This window comes from Barbus barbus (assembly GCF_936440315.1).
Source record: "Barbus barbus genome assembly, chromosome: 25".
NCBI classification, from domain to species: domain Eukaryota; kingdom Metazoa; phylum Chordata; class Actinopteri; order Cypriniformes; family Cyprinidae; genus Barbus; species Barbus barbus.
Window position 1 is genome coordinate 6,777,561 of NC_136753.1, and position 19,560 is coordinate 6,797,120.

The 19,560-nt window shown below is 37.2% G+C and overlaps 2 protein-coding genes across 3 annotated transcripts; one reads left to right on the plus strand and one right to left on the minus strand.

The window, feature by feature from the left end:
• Positions 1-123: 123 nt before the first annotated feature.
• Positions 124-12,068, plus strand: LOC306845371 (sentrin-specific protease 2-like). 2 transcript variants are annotated; one of them, XM_079378131.1, is made up of 17 exons: positions 124-705; positions 1,917-1,972; positions 2,064-2,170; positions 2,272-2,350; positions 2,602-2,686; positions 3,453-3,609; positions 3,690-3,787; positions 3,869-3,957; positions 4,097-4,139; positions 4,238-4,316; positions 4,541-4,690; positions 5,148-5,279; positions 5,848-6,054; positions 7,674-7,753; positions 7,905-7,989; positions 10,518-10,613; positions 10,698-12,068. In XM_079378131.1, the coding sequence occupies exons 1-17, from the start codon at positions 554-556 to the stop codon at positions 10,761-10,763; spliced, it is 1,761 nt and encodes a 586-aa protein (XP_079234257.1). In that variant the 5' UTR covers positions 124-553; the 3' UTR covers positions 10,764-12,068. The 2 variants fall into 2 exon arrangements, with proteins under 2 accessions (XP_079234257.1, XP_079234258.1); XM_079378132.1 differs by lacking the exon at positions 124-705 and adding an exon at positions 1,799-1,836.
• A 2,186-nt stretch (positions 12,069-14,254) lies between these two features.
• On the minus strand, positions 14,255-17,561 carry LOC306844838 (pejvakin-like; the record flags this gene model as incomplete). The annotated part of the gene is made up of 6 exons (XM_079377238.1): positions 14,255-14,556; positions 14,659-14,802; positions 15,399-15,516; positions 15,610-15,751; positions 16,938-17,133; positions 17,351-17,561. 6 exons carry the CDS (start codon positions 17,559-17,561, stop codon positions 14,255-14,257), a joined length of 1,113 nt encoding a protein of 370 aa, XP_079233364.1.
• Positions 17,562-19,560: the final 1,999 nt, after the last annotated feature.

The window sequence follows — 19,560 nt, forward strand, 5'->3', positions numbered from 1 at the left end:
ATGCCTTTGGCGTAAAAACCATTAACAAACATAGAACATTCAATTAAGTAAAACAAGCACACCCACTCGATATTTCTTCCGCTTTGAGACACGTGATCCTCAGTTGCGCATCTGATTGGTTGCATGATTTGTCCCGCCAAATATTTAACTGTAAAACTAATCACTTTACTCATATACCAACAATTCAAAATCAGCATACATGGAATATACAGATAAAATGTAAGTAAATAAATTATGTGTCGTTTTTAATAAAACATTATATCGTTTGTTCAATTTGACCCAGTGACAGATCATTACCAAATACTTACTATTTGCTGCTCTGCAGCGCCCTAAACTGGCGTGTAAAGGAACGTCAATCTCAGTGGAGAGGAGAGGAGAGTGGGAGGGCTTAACCGACGCGCAGTTCTGCGGTGTCGCAGTTGACAAATCAGTAAATGCACGGCTACGGAAGGCACTTGAAACAGGAGTGGGTCAATTTTTCGGTTTCAAAACCTTCAGTATAGACCTGGCACAAACACACGAAGCGGAGTCTTATTCATCGTGGTGGTTTGTGATGTATGAATGGATAGTTGACGGATTATCGTCGCTCTTCGTGCCTTTTTCTGGTGAGAAATCCGCAGCCTGGCCTAGTGAACACGGTAACGGTGTCGCACGAGCCGCGGGCACAGACACGAACAGTAGGCCCGCCAAACGCAACTATCAAAGGTATGCTATTTGTCCTTTTGTATTCCTCGTTTCTGAATAAACCTTAGTAAGTTACTTTTGGTTTCTATTTTAATTAACAATTGTTTTGTCTGGTGTCAGTTTGTTCCTTGTTCATTTACATGAACAATAGGCAGTGTAGTATGTTGCATTTGTCTTCAGGGGCAGAAATCAGTCCAATGTAAACAATGGACAGTATAGATAACGTCCTTTCCTCTTAGTGTCTGCACAATATTGCAAAGTGTTAAGACAGCTGTTTAAATATGAATGTTTTTTTAAGAAAGACGTGTTTTTTTCTGTTTACTGTGAGTCTGATGGCTTAGTGATTTTCATTTTATTGCTTTTATTTGCAAGATTTTTAAGGAATAGTTTATTTAAAAATGAAAGCTTGCTGAAAATGTACTCCCCCCCTCAGACAATCCCAGATCTAAATGAGTTTGTTTCTACATTGGATGCGATTTAGAGAAATTTAGCATTTCTTGCTCACCTATAGATCCTCTGAAGTGAATGGGTGCCGGCAGATTGAGAGTAAAGACATCTGATAAAAGCATCACAATAATCCACAAGTCATCCACACGACCCCAGTCCATCAGTTAATGTCTTGTGAAGTGAAAAGCTGCATGTTTGTAATGAACACATTAATCATCAAGGTGTTTTAACTTTTGATTTTGCCAGAAGCAGCAATTTAGAGTCAATAATAACACTTCCTCCAGTGATAAAGTACTGTTGTCTTCTCACATTAAAATACATTTGGCATATTTGTTTAGAACTGTTTTGGACCGTTTTAACCTGTAGATTGTGCTTGATCTGTGCATGTTTCTCTCCTGATTCAGACAAAAGGACTTTTTCGTTGGAGAAAGCAGACTCGTATGTTAGCTAAAAGCAGTAGTTTGATGTTAATGTCTTAATGATGGACTTTTTTCTTACTTTTCACTTCACAAGAAATTAATTGATGGTGTTGAGTTGTGTGGATTACTTGTGGATTATTGTGATGTTTTTATGAGCTGTTTGGACTGTCATTCTGACGGCATCCATTCACTGCAGAGGTTCCTTTGGTAAGCAAGTGATGTAATGTTAATTTTCTCCAAATTTGTTCAGATGAACAACCTCATCTACATCTTTGATGGCCTGAGGGTGAGTACATTTTCATTTTTGAGTGAACTGGTCCTTTGATGCATCTGATGTGAAGTGTTTCATTATCTCTTGGGTTGCAGTGTGTACTCAGCTGATTGTGTGACCGAATATCCAGAGGTCAAAAGAGCAAGACATGGTAAATATTTAGATGAGATCTATGTAGACAACGGTGCCTACAGTTACCTACCATCAAGACTTTTATTCATATGTCTGTCATCTTTCTACAGATGTGATCGTCAGGGTTGTCAAGAAGACTTTTGCAGGGATTGCAGGGCTGTTCCGATCAAGACACCACAGAAATGCAGAACATGAAAAGCAGAAAGCCTTTACAGAGGTATGTTCATATAATCACCACTAAGCACTTGCAAATGCATGCATTGTTTGTACAACCTTGGTTTCATGCATTGTGTCTTGTTTTGCTCACTGGTGGCTCAGGTTGGCAGAGTTGCCTTTATGGGTATTGATGACATACACAGCAACAGCCTGAGTTCATGGATTGAGAGTGACGGAATGGGTGAGTGTGATCTCACTGTCCCCACATGTCTCTGTGATCTGGCAAAAAATTTGACAGACATAAGTTACTGCTCAAAACTTTGGCGGTCAGTAAGATTTTTTTTGTTGTTGTTGTTTGGAACTTTATATTCATCGAAGGAAAAAATGTACAAACCCTAAATTTTTGAATGGTAGTGCACTGTACATGAAAGTTATTTGATACCTATCTACAGCCTGTCAGTTTAGAAATGAATTACTATTATCTCTCTTCAGATAAACGGATAGAAATTGGACTTAAAAATAAAGAAAGGACAGCAGCCAATGTCCACCACAACCCCCAGGCTTTATGGAAACCTGAGTAAGTATCATTTAGTTATGTTTTACACTATTTGAGCTGTTTCTTAGTCTTTTCAAATCTTGCTTTTGTCATTTGTCACATGCTTTTTAATGGTTACATTTTCTGATGGGATGAATATAAAGTTGTAATGACTTTATTTTTACGTGATTAAAGGAGAGATTGTAAATTTCTGTTCTTATAAAAAGAGCAACACATGATCCTTGGTTTTCCCACATCCCATAATGCACAGAATATGGACATAACTTAAGTCTCATAACAAACACTCAGCTATAAAGGAGAGTCATGCTTTATGCAAGCAATAAGAAGTGTTCATTAAAACCGAATATGCACAACATTTAGTTTAAAAACAAGCAAGGTCATGGTTTTCTTCTCTATTCCTTCTCTATCAGTGTATTGAAGTTACTAACAGCAGCATCTTTGTTTGTTTACTTATTTACTTTTGTGTACATTGCTGTCAATGAGCAAAGAATGAACTGCCTCTAAACTTGTTTTTTGAGTGATAGCTGAAATTTGTTTTAGAAATACATCTTTACAAGTTAATAATCAAGAAGCCTTATATTTCTAACATTAATAAGCAAGTCTTAACTATTAAATGAAGTATTAAACAGAATATACTATACAGTATCTCAAGTCTTATTTTGATGCCACAACCAGAGATACTTCTACTTTGTAACTGTAAACCATGTTCTGGATGGTTGCTGATATACTTAAATGATTTGTCCTTTAGACGTTGTATAATGGTCTGTGTATTTATCTCCCTGAGCAGTGGAGCAATGCTGTACAAGGGAAGCCAGGACAAAGGCAGGGAGGTGCGCAGATCCCTGAAGCTAGTGCCGCCTTGTGCCACCCACGGGCTAAGCGCAAAACCGGCTGAGATGGAGCATCCGAGCCGCACACACAAACCTTGCCTGACCGTGGAGGAGGTAGGGAAACTGAATTTTAATGTACTGGAAACTTAATGCCTTTATGTTTGGGATTTCCTGAGCATCTGTCTTTTGACTAGGCACTGAGAGAGAGCGGTCGAGAGCGTTACAGGAAGCTGATAGAGATGGCGTCAGAGAAATACTCAAAGAGCAAACCATTGCCGTTTGGACGGGTGAAGTGCGTGAGCCCTTAGAACACTTTTGAAATCAGTGTAGCATGGCTATAGAAAGTTAATGCTATGTTCATTTAAATTTTTAGCAAAACTTTCTCCTTTGATGGACTCAAGGCAAATGGACACACCTCCATCAGTCGCACTACTGACATGAGCAGACCTGCTCCAGTCAGAGGTGAGCTTAATTACACCCACTGCTTTTTTTTTTTTTGCTCTGTTTTCCTGTAACTATCTGAAAGGATTTTAAACTTTTGATGTATAGCTTCCATGATACTTTTTAATCGTCAAATCAAATTTTCCATTTTTGCCTTCAGCCATGTCTGTGGGGCGGAATCCACTGATGCACGCTAAAGACAGGTAACATTTGAACTTGCTTAAAAGCATTATTGATTAAGAAATGCATATCTGCATTTAATGAATTTAAATGTATTTGTTTATTTTTAAATCTGTTACAGAACAATAGATGTTAACCGAAGCACTCCAGCAAGTGGCGTGATGGAAGGAGTCTTGGATAATCAAACTGCAAGAAAAATCGTAAGTGCTTATTGTCTTTTTCATGACATGCAAGAGGTGATGTCTACAGATGAACGAGTATTAAAATATTAATCTGAAGATATGTTATTTAGTTTCTTAAAATCAAAGATTGAAATGTTTTGAGAGAACAGCTTTCTGTGGGTTTATTTTTGTTTTTATTATTATTAGTCTGTTTTGTAATTTTTCTTCCTTTTTTCCCCCTCTCTTCCTCACCCTCTGTCCAGCCTGTAGATGTGGATCTGTCAGCTGAGGTTGAAGCCAGGTTGAATCTTAAGGAGAAAGAAACAACCGCAGAACCCTCGCTACCTTCCAGATCTGAACTGATTGCTGATACAGTGAGGCGCGGTGAGGAGGAGTTTCCCAGACTGACCAAGGTTAGTGTCTCAAACTAAATCTAGTCCTTAATAGCTGTTATTATATCACACTCTGTCTGGTTGTTGCTTGTTTAGCAGTGTTTAAGATATATTTTATAGAAACATGCACAGGAATATTTCTGTATTAATGTGGAATTTTATCATATTCTGATTATAAATGTCACACAACACATTAACCTAACTGCTACAAATTCTATTTCCTAAAGTGAGCATATCCGATAAGAGAAATGTGAGGAGGAAATGCGTGTCTTATTTGCTTGGGTATTTGTGAATGCCATGTAAATTGGGATATGCCAATATCTGAAGTAAACCTCTTTTTTGAAATAAAGACTTGATCAGAACATGAACAATGATGTGTATGTAATTGTGCTAATTTTTTTCCACTTATAGTTCACTGTCACATTGGTTCCTTTCCTTCTGCTTTGACTCACAGTGTTGTCTTTGTATCATGTAACAGGAGATGCAGCAGGAAATGAGTGCTGCTCTTGCTCAAACTGATCCAAACCTGGTTCTGTGCAGTGCGTTCAAACTGCGTATCACACAGAGGGATCTGGCAACCCTTCAAGAGGGCAGCTGGCTCAACGATGAGGTAGCATCATTTTAAAAGGCTTCTTAGGAATGCACTATATATTGGTACCATACTGGATAACTTGTTTAATACATAATATTGGCTGATATTGGATATTTAGTTGTGTATTAATTTTTCTGCTATTTTTACAATACTTTTGCTGTCATGTATTGCTCACTTAAAGTCCATATTTAAAAAAACATAATAATTTGTAATAATTTGATAACAATGTCAAATAGTCTTGAGCAAATTTCAACATGTCATTCTTTCATAGTGTACATTATAAAGTGTGAATATATTTGTAGTGTGTGGTCTTTTTTTTCTATCTTTATTAAATATATTTATAGAATGTTTCATATTTTATGAAAAAAATTATTACTATTTTTATTTTGTATTAATATTTTTTTATGTAGGCAAACTAGCAAAACATTTTATCAACCATTTATTGGTTACTGGCCATAACATGAAATGAACTATTGTTGTTTCCTTTTCTGTCTTTCAAAATCTTAAATCAGAATGTGTCAGTTGTGACCTCTCTAATCAAATAATTAGACAAACATTAATAAAATAAAAACCCTGTCACTTTCAGGTGATCAACTTCTACATGAATCTCGTGATGTCCCGCAGTGAGCAGGAAGTAGGGGGCAGGAAGGTCTACTCTTTCAGTACCTTCCTCTTTCCCAAGTTGCATAGTGGTGGATATGCGGCAGTACGGCGGTGGACTAAGGCTGTAGACCTCTTCCTGTATGACATCATTCTGGTTCCCCTTCACCTGGGCGTTCATTGGTCCCTTGCTGTGAGTAATATACTCCATGTATCATGAATTCAAACATTAGAAACCCTTAGAACTTCAAGTCTGCTGTGGCACACTGAAAAAGACAAGCATTTATTGTTTGGTGCCTGATGAATATCTATTGGATTGTTTATTGCCTTTCATTAGCATATATTCCCATCCACACTGATCTCCAAGCTCATTGATCTTGGCATCAGCTGTAACTGTAACTCTGTAACTGGACCCTGGACTTTCTCACCAACAGACCACAGTCTGTTAGGATCAATAACCACACCACCTCCGTCCTCACCCTAAACACTGGGGTACCACAGGGCTGAGCCCAATCCTCTACTCCCTTTTCACCCACGACTGCATACCTGTATATGGCTCTAACTCCATAATCAAGTTTGCAGATGACACCACGGTGGTAGGCCTGATCAGCGACAACGATGAGATGGCCTACAGGGATGAGGTCCAGCATCTAGCAACGTGGTGTGCCAACAACAACCTTGCACTCAACACCCAGAAGACCAAAGAGCTGATTGTAGACCACCAGAGGACTAAGAAGGACCACACACACACACTCCCATCTACATTGATGAGGCCGAAGTGGAGCGTGTGGCGAGCTTCAAGTTCCTTGGTGTCCATCTCTCTGAGGATCTCTCCTGGACCCTCAATACCTCCACCCTGATCAAAAAGGCACGACAGCGCCTTTACTTCTTTAGGAAACTAAGGGAAGCTCACCTGTCCCCCCACATCCTGCTGAACTTTTACCGTTGCACTATTGAAAGCATACTCCCAAACTGCATCACAGTGTGGTACGGCAACTGCACTGTTTCGGACCAGAAAGCCCTCCAGCGGGTGGTGAAAACTGCCCAATACACCACTGGTGCCGTGCTACCCTCCATCAAAGACTTTTTACCACAAACGCTGCCTAAGGAGAGTGAAAAGTATCATTAAAGACTCCTCTCACCCCAGTCACAAACTGTTCACTCCTCTCCCATCTGGAAGACGCTATAGGAGTCTTCGCTGTCGCACCAACAGACTCCGGAACAGTTTCTTTCCCTCAGCTGTCAGCCTACTGAACTCCAATCTCAGGCGCTGAACACTACACCCAAGATGAACCACCTAATGGTTATAAAAAAAAATAAAAAATACTGCACTGTACAATAACCTGTCTGCACTCCTCACTCACGATGTTCTTTTATTCCTGCCGTTTTGCACATTTTCTGACATTTTGCACATTCCCTTGCACATTTCTACCTCCGGAGGCCGTTAAGGTCATTGGCCATATACAAACATATGCTACTTACATACCTCTCTTTATAATGCACCTTCTGTTTATATTTCTTTGCAACCTAAGTTGTATGTACAGTCATTTGCACTGAGCTAGTCTCTTCCCATCTACCTCATAACCTGCACTATATGTCATAACTTAATGTATATACACATTTTTTATCTATTTATATACTTTGTTATTTGCACTTCTGGTTAGATGCTAACTGCATTTCATTGACTCTGTACTCTGCACAGTGACAAAGTTGAATCTAATCTAATAAAAATGTTTATTTTAGAATTCATATGTGTATGTGTTATGAGGTTTGGATTTGTGTGTAATGTAATTCTTCCTTTTACCATGGTAGGTTGTTGACTTCAAATCAAAGTCTGTACGGTCATATGATTCCATGGGTCAAAGGCATGATGACATCTGCAACATGATTTTGTAAGTGATGATGTGAAACGTAAGTTGTGTAATTTTGCTTTATGTGCTGAGGTTAAGTGTATGCATGTTAAAGTTTGCTCTCATAGTTTGTTTTTCAAAGGGGACTGTGCTTATTTATATTATTAACCTAATGACTGTATCTGTCCAATAGGCTTTATCTGAAAGAGGAGTTCAAGGTGAAGAAGGGCAAAGATTTGGACACATCAAAGTGGACCTTGAGCAGTCTACGACCTTCTGTAAGCATATGTATTATTATTATACTTTTTTTTTTACAAGAATAGTATAGGAATGTCAACAGGACCAGGATATTCAATTCAGTGTTTTCAGTATTACCAGTATTTCAGGGTAAAGGCTACAAGACCTCAGTGATCACCAGATTTTTAAAAAATCAACATCAGGGCTCGAAATAGTTTGAGCTCCCGAAATGTAATCTGTGCGACTCCAAAATATATTTGGGAGCATTTGTGCGAGTGCAAATAATTGTTGTGGCGCGACCTCTACAGTTCTCTGCTAAACGTTTGTGAATTACTGCACAGCATGTGACGGGGAGCTAACTTGGAACTAGGGGTGTGCGATATAACGATTTTTGAACGTGGACGATAAAAATGCCTCCATGATCTGCTTTTGAAGAAGTATTGTAGTGCTACAGCACACATTGTTTCAGTTGCAGTTCTGGTGCCGCCATCTGTATGTACTGTACAACGCCACATCCATTCAGTGTTGACTCAGCAGTACTCTCACAGGACACTGCTGTTATTCGCAATCACAAAAATACATTATTTGCGTGTTTTAAAGCCTTGTTGGTTAAACTTTGTGAACTGAAAAGCCTGTCTAACAGTGCTTGATTACTCAACTAAGTTATCTTTTGAGCTAATACTGTCAAAACACACAAGGTTTGCATATAGACTCAGTTGGTTATGTCTAAAGTGAAAGTAAACAGCTGAGAGGAACGGATGCGTGCCTGTATATTAGATGCGTGCAGCTCTTAAAGGGACAGAACTAAACATGCAGCCGACTGTCATTAAAGGGATAGTTCACCCTAAAATGAAATTTCTGTCATTATTTACTCACATGTTGTCCCAAACCTGTATTCATTTCTTTCATGTGCTGGACACAAAAGAAGATATTTTGAAGAATGTGGGTAACCTAACAGTTGCTGGTTGGTTAACTGTTTGGTTTTCCACATTCTTAAAAATAGCATGTATGTTCAGCAGAAGAAAGAAACTTTTGAGTGAGTAAATGATGGTATTATTATTATAAGACACTGACAGAATCAACAGACAAATTATAGAATTTTTATTCTTTAATGTTAAAACAACAAAACACGAAAAAAAAAAAAACGTTTTTGCTTGACTGAAAAAAAGAAGTTACTTAAATAGGAATCAATCTATATAGTGTTTTATTTTTATAAATGCTCCTGCTAAATATGCCTGTTGTACCTGAAAATTAAGCACTGTTTTATTTGTATATTATGTGTATTTGTAATGTGTATCTTTTGTTCTTATTTTTTCATAACAAAGATAAACAAAGATTTTTTTATCTTCGCCCACTTTGGCCTAAATATCCACCATTCTTATTTGTATTTTGTTACCTTGAAAGGCTTTGTCTTTATAATAGGGGAATTAGTCTGGCCGTGCTGCTCAGACAAAATAGTAAAACTAACATGACAAAGAATCGTGATAAAATTGTGAAATGTCAAAAAAAAAAAAAAAAAAATTTATATTTTATTTTTGCCATATATCGCTACTTGGAACTGGCTGGTTTTATGACCGCACTTGCACAAACTGCATTGAAATCATTTTCCAAAATTTAATTTGTGTGGAAATATTACCAAGTCTGTAAACGGCCATTAACAGAAGCCAGAGATGTTGAAGACGGACGCAAAGAAAAGAAAATACTGTAGCAGCCTGAGCAAGCTCAATGTTCACTAAGGGAAATATAGAAAGGAAATCCTAAATATTGAATTGGGAGTGGGGGTCTATATGAATGTATTTCTGAGGGGAACTGACTGACTTGAGAAGTTTAAATTACATTTTCTTCTCATCTTGCCTCTGTATATTGCATGTATAAAAAACAAAGCACTGCAGCTTAAGGATCAGGTTCAATTGATGAAGCTTTTAATCATCAGGAAGGATGTTGCCTGCCCTTCCGCTCAATTGGCAGTGTTGCTCCTTAATATTCGGTAGGTGCTCCTAAAATGTTTTTGGTGCTCCTAACTTCTTGAAGTTGGGAGCACCAGTGCTACCAAGTAAAAAAGTTAATTTCGAGCCCTGAACATTGTCAAATAGGTCCACAAGAGGGCACAACATATAAATATAAATGAAACTGCACTGTTTGCAAAAAAACAAGTATGAGTCTGCATTGTTTTAAATGTATTTTATATTTTGAATATTTTTTTATTTTTGTTTTTTTGTTTCTATTTTAGTTAGTTTTAGTAATTTGTTTATTTTTTTTAATGTCTGTATAGTTTTACTTGTTTATTTATTTGCTTTAGTTTATTTAGTTTTAGCTATTTTAGTACTTTAGCTAAATCTAAAAAACAAATGAGAAGGCTTTCTTTGGCAACGGGCTTTTTAATAAATAAAAAGCGTGTAATTTTACTTAAATATAATACCTTTTTTTTTTTTTGCATTTAATAGCATTTTTAAAAATGAAATTCGACCAATATTCCAAGTTCAAAATTGTAATCTGACTGCTGTAGAAGAATGATTCATTCTGTCTTCATACTGTAAGAGCTCAGCTCTGTTCTAATTATTGTTTGTAGGAGATCCCTCAGCAGAAGAATGGTAGTGATTGTGGTGTGTTCGTATGCAAATATGCTGATTATATCTCCCGAGGACGCAACCTCACATTCAGACAGGTACTTTGTGTATACAGGTACACAGACTAACACATGCATAATAATACATGTCTCAATAATAAATGCATCTCTCTCTCTTTCTAGAATCATATGCCGTATTTCAGGAAAGCTATGATCTGGGAGATCCTCAACCAAAAGCTGCTACAGTAGGAGCGTTGGGAATGTTGTACTGACTGAATCAGATTGACCAAAGCACAGGACCATCATTCGTCTGTCCCTTCTGCTCTTTCCTAGAGACATTTGGCTTTATATTGGCCTGTTTGCAAAATTCCACCCAATTTTTCTAACAGACAGTGGATTGCTGGTTCCAGGCTGGGTTTGTTTGCACTAATATCCAATCCCTACTGTACGAATCCAAACACTAGAAGCGCAAATATGAGCAGAACACTGGACTGGGGTGTGAATAGATTTGAGCAGGTGAAAGCCTCATTAACATTTGTTGTGAGGCTAGAATCGTTCTCATTCCAAGAATGTAGTCTTATTGCCCCCTACAGGTTAAACTGTGAGCCTTTCCCAACTCACAGAAGTAGCTGTTGATGTTCCCTTGTTTAGTTACGATTGGGGATTAAAGACACTAAATGGACCCTATTTTCACTAAGAATTTCTTAGCGTGGGGATGTTTCGGTAGTTGCGTATCTCGTTTTACATCATATGTGCATTAATAAGGAATGATACGTATATTTATTTTGTTTGAATGAGATGCAGTGATGTCAGCTTAGTATGTCAAGACTTGTGTGTTTTAAAACCTACAATGTTACCTATTAGCATCAGAGCATCCTAATAGCAAGGTTTAATGTGCATGGCGATGATGGTACTTGCACTGAAAGCAACAGTATTCAGTGGATCTCGTTTCTTTTGTGTCTCTAAATAGTCCTGGCCTCCAAGTGCCTTGTTCCCAGAGCATCTCGTATTTTAAAGCCATTCAAATATTTTGGCTTCACACCTGTTTCTGGAGCATCTGAACATGCTTGTTTTATAATTGTGTTAACCTCTGTTGCTTTCCTACATGCAGAGTTGGATGATTAGGAGGGGGAGGGGGTCTTGTTTTTTTAGATTCTAAATGCTATATATCCCAATGGCTGTATTATACATTCATATTGAACTGGAAATGTGGAACAGTGAAGTTGTGCCAAACGGACATTTGGGTGGTTCATTTCTGCAATATTCCTCTCTCATCCAGAAACGCAGGATCAAAAAGTGCTTTAATTCTGACTTGAAGTAAAAAAAAAGGTCTATATTTATTTGTTCCTATGTGGCTCTTCTGACTGAGTTTGAGCTTGAGTGCATATCCTGGAGTGGGCTTGTTTGTGAGAATGGAGAGTGTTGGCAGTGGGTGAGCTGGCTGAGATCTGATGCAAGCTTTAATATAGAAAATGAAAAGGCCCACTGCATATGAGCCTTTTTTGTCATTAATGCAGAATGTTGGTCATTATTTTTGTAAGTAATAAAGATGTGAATAAAAAAACATGTCTTCTGTCTTCCAGTGAGAAAGTCACCCACTAATATAGCTACCAAGGTCCAATTGTTTTCACAAAAAGTTTTGATACATTTTTAATTGGTAATTAAAGTACAATATACAGCAATTAAAAACGTAACTTACAAACATTTGATGGTTAATTTAGTTACACCACTGTTCAAATGTTTTGACAGGACCAGAAACTCATGTAATATGTGCACAAAGGTTTTATTAACGAAGCACTAACACAGAACTAATCTAAACAAGCAAAACCCTCGTACATGTGGGATGAAGGATGGAGCTATGAAAAGAAGTCAGTTAACCACCTGAGTAAAACTAGCTTATACTAAACCTCTTTTTCGTTTAGTTAAATGTACGATACTTGCATTTCCTTGGTCGTTGAAAGTCTTGGGGACATTTAATTTCCAGCGATATAATATACTAATACACTATCATTTAGATCATGAAAAATTGAATTCATAGATACCAAACATGAATTATATCCACTTGTGGAAAATGGGCATCCGATGACCCCTTTAAATTCAAACCATCATGTAAAATTCAAAACTGTAAACGAAAATGGAAAATACTCCAATCAGCACATGAATTGGTCCGTTTTAATTTTTGTTCTTGACATTCTAGTGTTTGTCTTTTAAACTCTTGATATTCCATGCTACACAATCAACAGATTAAGAGAGATTTTTCCATTAATCTCACTATTTTGAACATATTGGGGCCAACAGGTTACAGATAAGCACACAAATGTAACCTTGCACTATCCTGGCTTTCAGTTCACATGCTCTCGGTAAACAGTTCCATGGTGTCCTGTTCACGGGAGGCAACTGTCAGCGAAGCACTTCCTGCTCTGCGATCACGTGATCTACAGGCTAATTTATTGATAGGCCTGAATTATTCAGACGGCACAGTGTGTTCAAAAACATAGCAGCTGGTCTACATGTGATGAAATAAATATCCGCTCTAGCTTTTTGCCCTAAATGATCTGTTATCTTGTCCGTTTGTATCTGGATAGGCAAGAAACACCATCTTAAAACTGATAGAAATGAACATTATGGACAATATGTAAACAATGCGATACACAATTAGCACCAAGTATTGTTTCTAAGATCAGTCTTTTTAGTTTGCATTATTATTAATATACTGTATTATGTGTATACTACTGGTTTTCAATTATTATTGTCACAATGTGTTTACTAGTCAAAACTTGGGAATAATTAAGATTTTTTATTTTTTTATTAATGTTTTTAAATGAAGTCTCTTATGTTCACCAAGGCTGCATTTATTTGATCGAAAATACACTAAAAACAGTAATATTGTGAAATATTATTACTATTTAAAATGAATTCAACTGTTTTTATATATATTTTAAAAAGTAATTTATTTATGTGATGGCAAAGCTATTCCAGCAGCCATTATTCCAGTCTTCGGTGTCACATTATCCTTCAGAAATCATTCTATGCTGAGTTATTAATAATGACTCTTAAAATTATAAATGCTGAAAACTGTTTTTGCTGCAATGAATTGTATTACACTTTCCACAAAAATATCAAGCAGCAGTTTACTATATTGATAATAATCAGATATGTTTCTTGAGCAGCAAATCAGCGTATTAGAAGTAATTAGTAGGAGTAATGGCTGCTGAAAATTGAGTTTTGTCACCACATAATTAAATTACATTTTTAGATATATTAAAATAGAAAATATTTCATTTAAATTGTACTGTGATATTTCACAATATTATTTTTAAATAGTGTTTTCCAGCAAATAAATGAAGCCTTAGTGAGCATAAGAGACTTTCAAAATCATTAAAAAAAAATCTTAATCATTCCAAAATTTTGGCCAGTAAAGTAGATACTAGATAATTATTATTTAACAACTATGATACTAGGGGTATAATAATGTACTCTCATACAAGCTGAGAAAACAAGGAAACATTATATAGCAATCACTAAACTAATTACTTAATAATCAGATTGAGGTCAGATGTTTTAGAATTTGTTGAAATCATCTGTTTTACAATATCAGTTCCACTAACAATGAGCAAAGAACATTCTTGCTTTCATAAAATGTGTTTTTGCCAAAATTAAAGCCGGGGGGGTTAAATCTTGTGGTCATGTTGCACAACATTTGCATGATAATAACCCTGGGAGTTCCTCCAGGCCATTTCTCACCTCATAGTTTTATGCCAGAGGTCAAAACATGGTACAGCATGGAGACGTACATATTTGTTTCCCCCTGAAGAACATTCCAGGCAGCCGTAGACAGTCTCACGCCTCTGGTGGCCCATTCCACACAAGGCACACGGTCCTTTAGGTATGTTATGGTTGAGCAGATTTACACGTGTGTGCTTTTCATCCCGCAGGTAGGTCGTAGACAGGTCCGTCATGCTGGCAGCCTTCTCATAGTAGTCCGTCACAACATCATCCATGTACATATCAGAGTGAGTGAGCTCTTCAAACGTCCTGTCATCTACAGCAAGCACAGAGTTACAAATCAAATTATATGTGGAATATTTCTTCAAGATTATTTTAAATATTGCAGATACATATATATCAACAGAAATTGTATCACCTGCTCTGAAAGGATTTCCATAAATGATTCCCGACAGGAATCTCCTAAGTCTTCCAACGGAAAAGCGGCCAATGAATCCCCCAAGCTGCTCACGGATCTGTTCCCTCTCAAACCCTCCTACTGACTCTGGAGCCACACATATGTCTGACCAAAGTTCAGACAAAGGTCATTAGATAAAGCAATAAACATTTTAAAACCTAAAAAAGATCTATGAGTGGGCTTCATATATAAAACCATAGATATATATATATAGCCTACAACTGTTCAAAGTTTGGGGGTGTGGTCGAGGTTTAAAAAAAAAGCCTCTTTATTTGATCAAAAATACAGGAAAAACAGTGATATTGTCAAATTATTATTCATTATTTTAAAATAACTTCTAGTATTTTAATATATTTCAAAATGTAATTTATTTCTGGGATGGTAAAACTTAATTTTCAGCAGTTATTCCGGCAGTCTTCAAGGTCACATGATCCCTCAGAAACCACTAATATGCTGATTTGGTTAAAACCATTGTGCTGCTGCTTATGTTTGTGGATACAGTTATTTTTTATGATTCTTTGAGGAATAGAAAGTTCAAAAGAACAGCATTTGAATGGTATGTCTTTACTGTCACTTTTGATCAATTTAATGCATCCTTGCAGAATACAAATATTAATTTATATATATATAAAAAAAAAAAGCTTAATGACCCCAAGACAGAACACTTCATTGTTGAAATTATGAAGTTATTTAGTGCTTACCGAGACGTCCATCAAGACGCACATAAAGCTCTAGCACACTGAATGCTATGGTCGTGTGGGCTGGAATAACAATGGCTTTATCTCGACCTTTAGGGTTTCGACCATCATCTATCTGGAACTGTGTGAGAAGATAAAGAGTATCAGAGAACAACAGATTTTTACCGCCAGATATACTGTTTGGAGGGTGGGGGACACACTTGCATTTGTTTACCCTCATGGTAGTTCTTCGCACTCCAGCGTGGACGGTGAGGGAACACTGTCTCGTGGTGCGGATACTCTCCATAACAACACACAGGACAGTCCGCCCACTCTCTTTGGACTGACGGATCAAACAGTGATCCAGGTCAACTTTCCTGTTAGGAAAAGAAGTGAAAGGAGAATTGACAAAAAGTGAGAAGAAAAAAAAAAGGGAGAATTCTTTTCATCAAGAACTCAAGAGTGCTGCTGTTCTGAATATTTGCATGGCTGCAGGTATCAATTCTGAAGCCAAGTTATCGGTAATTTAAATTTGAGACACAATTTTCCCTGTTGTTTTGTCGAGATTGAGAGCCCCTAAAGAACATGTTGACCGAAGTAATATGATATGAGAGGAAAAACTGTATTTCAGTTCTTTTGCTGATTTAAACACAAAAGCTTACCAAGCAAATAGAGCTTCTTGGGAGCTGTGGGAACGCAATTGCAAGTGAACTCAAATGTTTTGTGAGAGAAGGCAAAGCTAGGCCTACCTGGGGGAATGCAATTTTTTTTGGAAACAAAAAAAAAAAATACTTGGGAATAAAGGATATGTAAAAGTTTTGCAAGTCAACCCCAAATGTTCAGTAGTCCCTCACTGCAGTACAGTATAGAAGATCCATCCAGGGGGTGGAGACGGATAGATTTAGGGATATGTAAGGTGGGAGGAATTGGATCTGGATCCAACCTCGGCCCCTGGATCTTGTGTTCTGCCCTGAGGACCATCTCCAAATTTTTGTTAGGGTTAGGGAGCGAATTCAAAGTTTCTTGGGAGTCAAGGGGAATGTAAAATTTTGTGAACAAACCCAAAATTTTTGTTAGCGAATGCAAAGTTTCTTAGTGGAATGCAATAATTGAGAGAGAGAATGCAAAAGTTTTGTGAAGGGTTGGTGGCGATAGCCTAGTGGGCAAATGTGCCGATGAACAATGCTGTTGTGTTACTGGCGTCCCGAGTTTGAATCCTGCTTGAGGACATTTCCTGATTCCCATCTCCCTCTTCGCTTCCTGTCTTATCTTAATAAAGGCAAAACACCAAAAATTAAGTCTTAAAAAAAAGTTTTGTGAATTTTTGGAGCAATGCAATGTTACTGACCAATTATTGGTTGAATGAATGGTTCTAGCTCTCTCATAAATACTGTCACTTGTAGCCACCTAGTGACCTAACAATGTGCGAAAAGTGGAGTGATCCAAGCAGTGAACATTCCTTGTGCTGCTGGTCCAAATACCAGCTCTCAGCCAATTTTGAGGACTGGAACTAACTGTTATAAAAAACATGTGCAGTGTGCACAGTGTTATTTTTTTATTTACCTTGCATTGAGTTCTCTCAGTAATGTTGGAACCTCCACCTCGTGCTTGGTCACAACTCCAAATGAGGCCTTTACTGCCACAGAATCGGAACCACTCACATTTACTCCCACCTCGTGAATCAGATGGTTTCCCAAACGCCCATTTAGGGCAACATCAGACTTGTCCTCATAGTTCAGGAGCTGATATGAGGAGACCCCTGTCAAAAATAGTGAGGTGACATACTCCTCTGATACCACTTACAGCATGCACCTCATGCACAAAACTGTACACATAAAATAAATTGTTTTATGCATTTTGTAAGTAAAATGACACAAACATGCACATAAAATACTACATGGATGTTTGATTGAATGTTTGTTCATCTATACTCAACTAGCTATTTTATATTAAATTATGAAATATTTCTAGCTCACCTGCTGTGATCTCTTTCTCTCCCACGAGTATGTCTTTCAGCGAGAGAGGGGTTGTGGCATATTTGGTCTTCTTCCAGAAATGTCGTCTCCTTTTCCTCGTCACCAGACTGAGGGGTTGATATCGGTCCGCTTCACTTAGACTGGGCACAGGGACTAGGCGTCCAGTGTTCCCCACCTGCTTCACAAAGTTTTTAGTTGCTGCTGCAAACATGACTGTAGTTCACCGAAGCTTGAGCATATCATTACTGTGTATGTTCATTCAGAGTAGTTTGAATTTGAGCTGGTGCTGGCTGTGGCAACATCGCAACATCGCTACCTGTGTGAGGCTGAATGAGAAGCAGAGGTGCTGCTTGGGTTTGTCCAACCAGATCATCAATAATAAAGTGGCTGTAAGCTGATCAGGCTGCTCTCTGCCATATGTGTAGTGTCTTATCAAGTTCAAATAAATAGGCCTGACACCATCACATCTGTTATAAGTAACTCCCTCTAAATTAGAACATACATTGTAGTTAAGTTTAAAGTGAGTATAATTAATGCGTGTTCAGGATTGCTTCATTTTATTTTGTAAACAGAATCTAATTATCTTGATTGTTCTGTTTACATTACTTGTAATGAGGTTTTTAATGTATACAGCAATTCAGATCTAATGACCTTTTTGTATAGCATAATAAGTTCAAACCAGTTTACATGAGCCATATTTATGGTATTGTATGACCAACAGTTTATTTTATTGGTAACACTTTAAGATAAGGTTCCATTTGTTAACATTAGTTAACTAGTTAATATGAACTAACAATTAAAAACAGTCATTTTTAAATCATAGTTCATGTTAATTTAAGAAAAGAAACAACATATGCAAGAGATAAATAATGTTTTACTAGAATAGCATCTGAAGAATAACAACTTCTGCTTTGAGTTTAAATTATTTTAAGGTCTGTTTTATTTAAGCTGAACCAGAAAATCTACAATCTGTGAAGATGTGTAAAGTTAAAGTTTGGCGTGGAAGTGATTCACATAAATTGTGAAATAAATTGTGATTTAAAATGACTAAAAGATGTTTCTCACCTTATAACCAAACCAGGATCCCTTTTGCCTACACTAACAAAGCATGTGGATACTTTATACTGTGGTGGAAGTGAACCTGTGAGTCTGCATAAAGCAGTTTGTTAGAATATGTTTATTCTGCAGCGTACAAGGTTCTTTTGGGTAAAATGTATTTACGGAACGACTCATTCAGTCATGACCTCACGTGGCTCCTCTTTATGTCCACTGATGGGTGGAGAGAACTGAGGTCCGTTACTGTTGAAGGCACACTGGTAAAACATTTATGGAGAAAAAGAGCTTTTGTAAAGAGTTGTTAATAGTTTCTAGAACTCCGTCTGTACAGTAATACATTGTGATTACGGCCAAGAACATCCTGAGGTCACCGTGTTCGTGAGGCAATTATGGCGATAAGGTGGGAGAATGTTTGCAATGGGAATAAACTTCTTCATTTAGAACTGTACAAACAACTGTAATGACATGAATAAAAGTCTAACAACCTACACTGCCCTCCAAAAGTTTGGAAACGGCCCTAGAAAAGTGGGGTTTTGGACAATATTGGCATGAATCCTTTTTAATTAGTGATAATTTTGCACTGATAAAGGACAACACAAACTACAAAAACATATTTTATTACATAAACAGTTTATACATTCATCGATTCATCAAAATATCCACCATTAGCAGCTATTACAGCTCTGCATAATCTGGGCATCCGAGCGGTCCGTTTATTCAAACATTGACTTTGAATTGGCAATCAGTTGTTGAAGCTACATAAGGTGTGCTGACCCAAAAATCTTTTAAAACCCTTTGACATGTATATATTGCCATTATTATGTTTTATTGCTGGTCTTCCATGATAATGTCAAGTTTACTTTAATGTATTTGCACCAAAAAATGATAAGGATTTATGCTGATATCGTCCAAAACCACACTTTGCCAGGGGTGTTTCCAAACTTTTGGAGGGCAGTGTATATTTGTCTTGAAGTAATTTGCCTTCTCAGATGTAGAAAGATTTGTGCAATTAGGCTGACCGAGTATGAACGGCCAATCCTTTACTGGTTTCAAAATGAACCCTCATATAGTTCACACAAAAATGTACATTTTGTCATCATTTACTCATGTTGTTCCAAACTGTATGAATTTCTTTCTTTTTTGGAACACAAAAG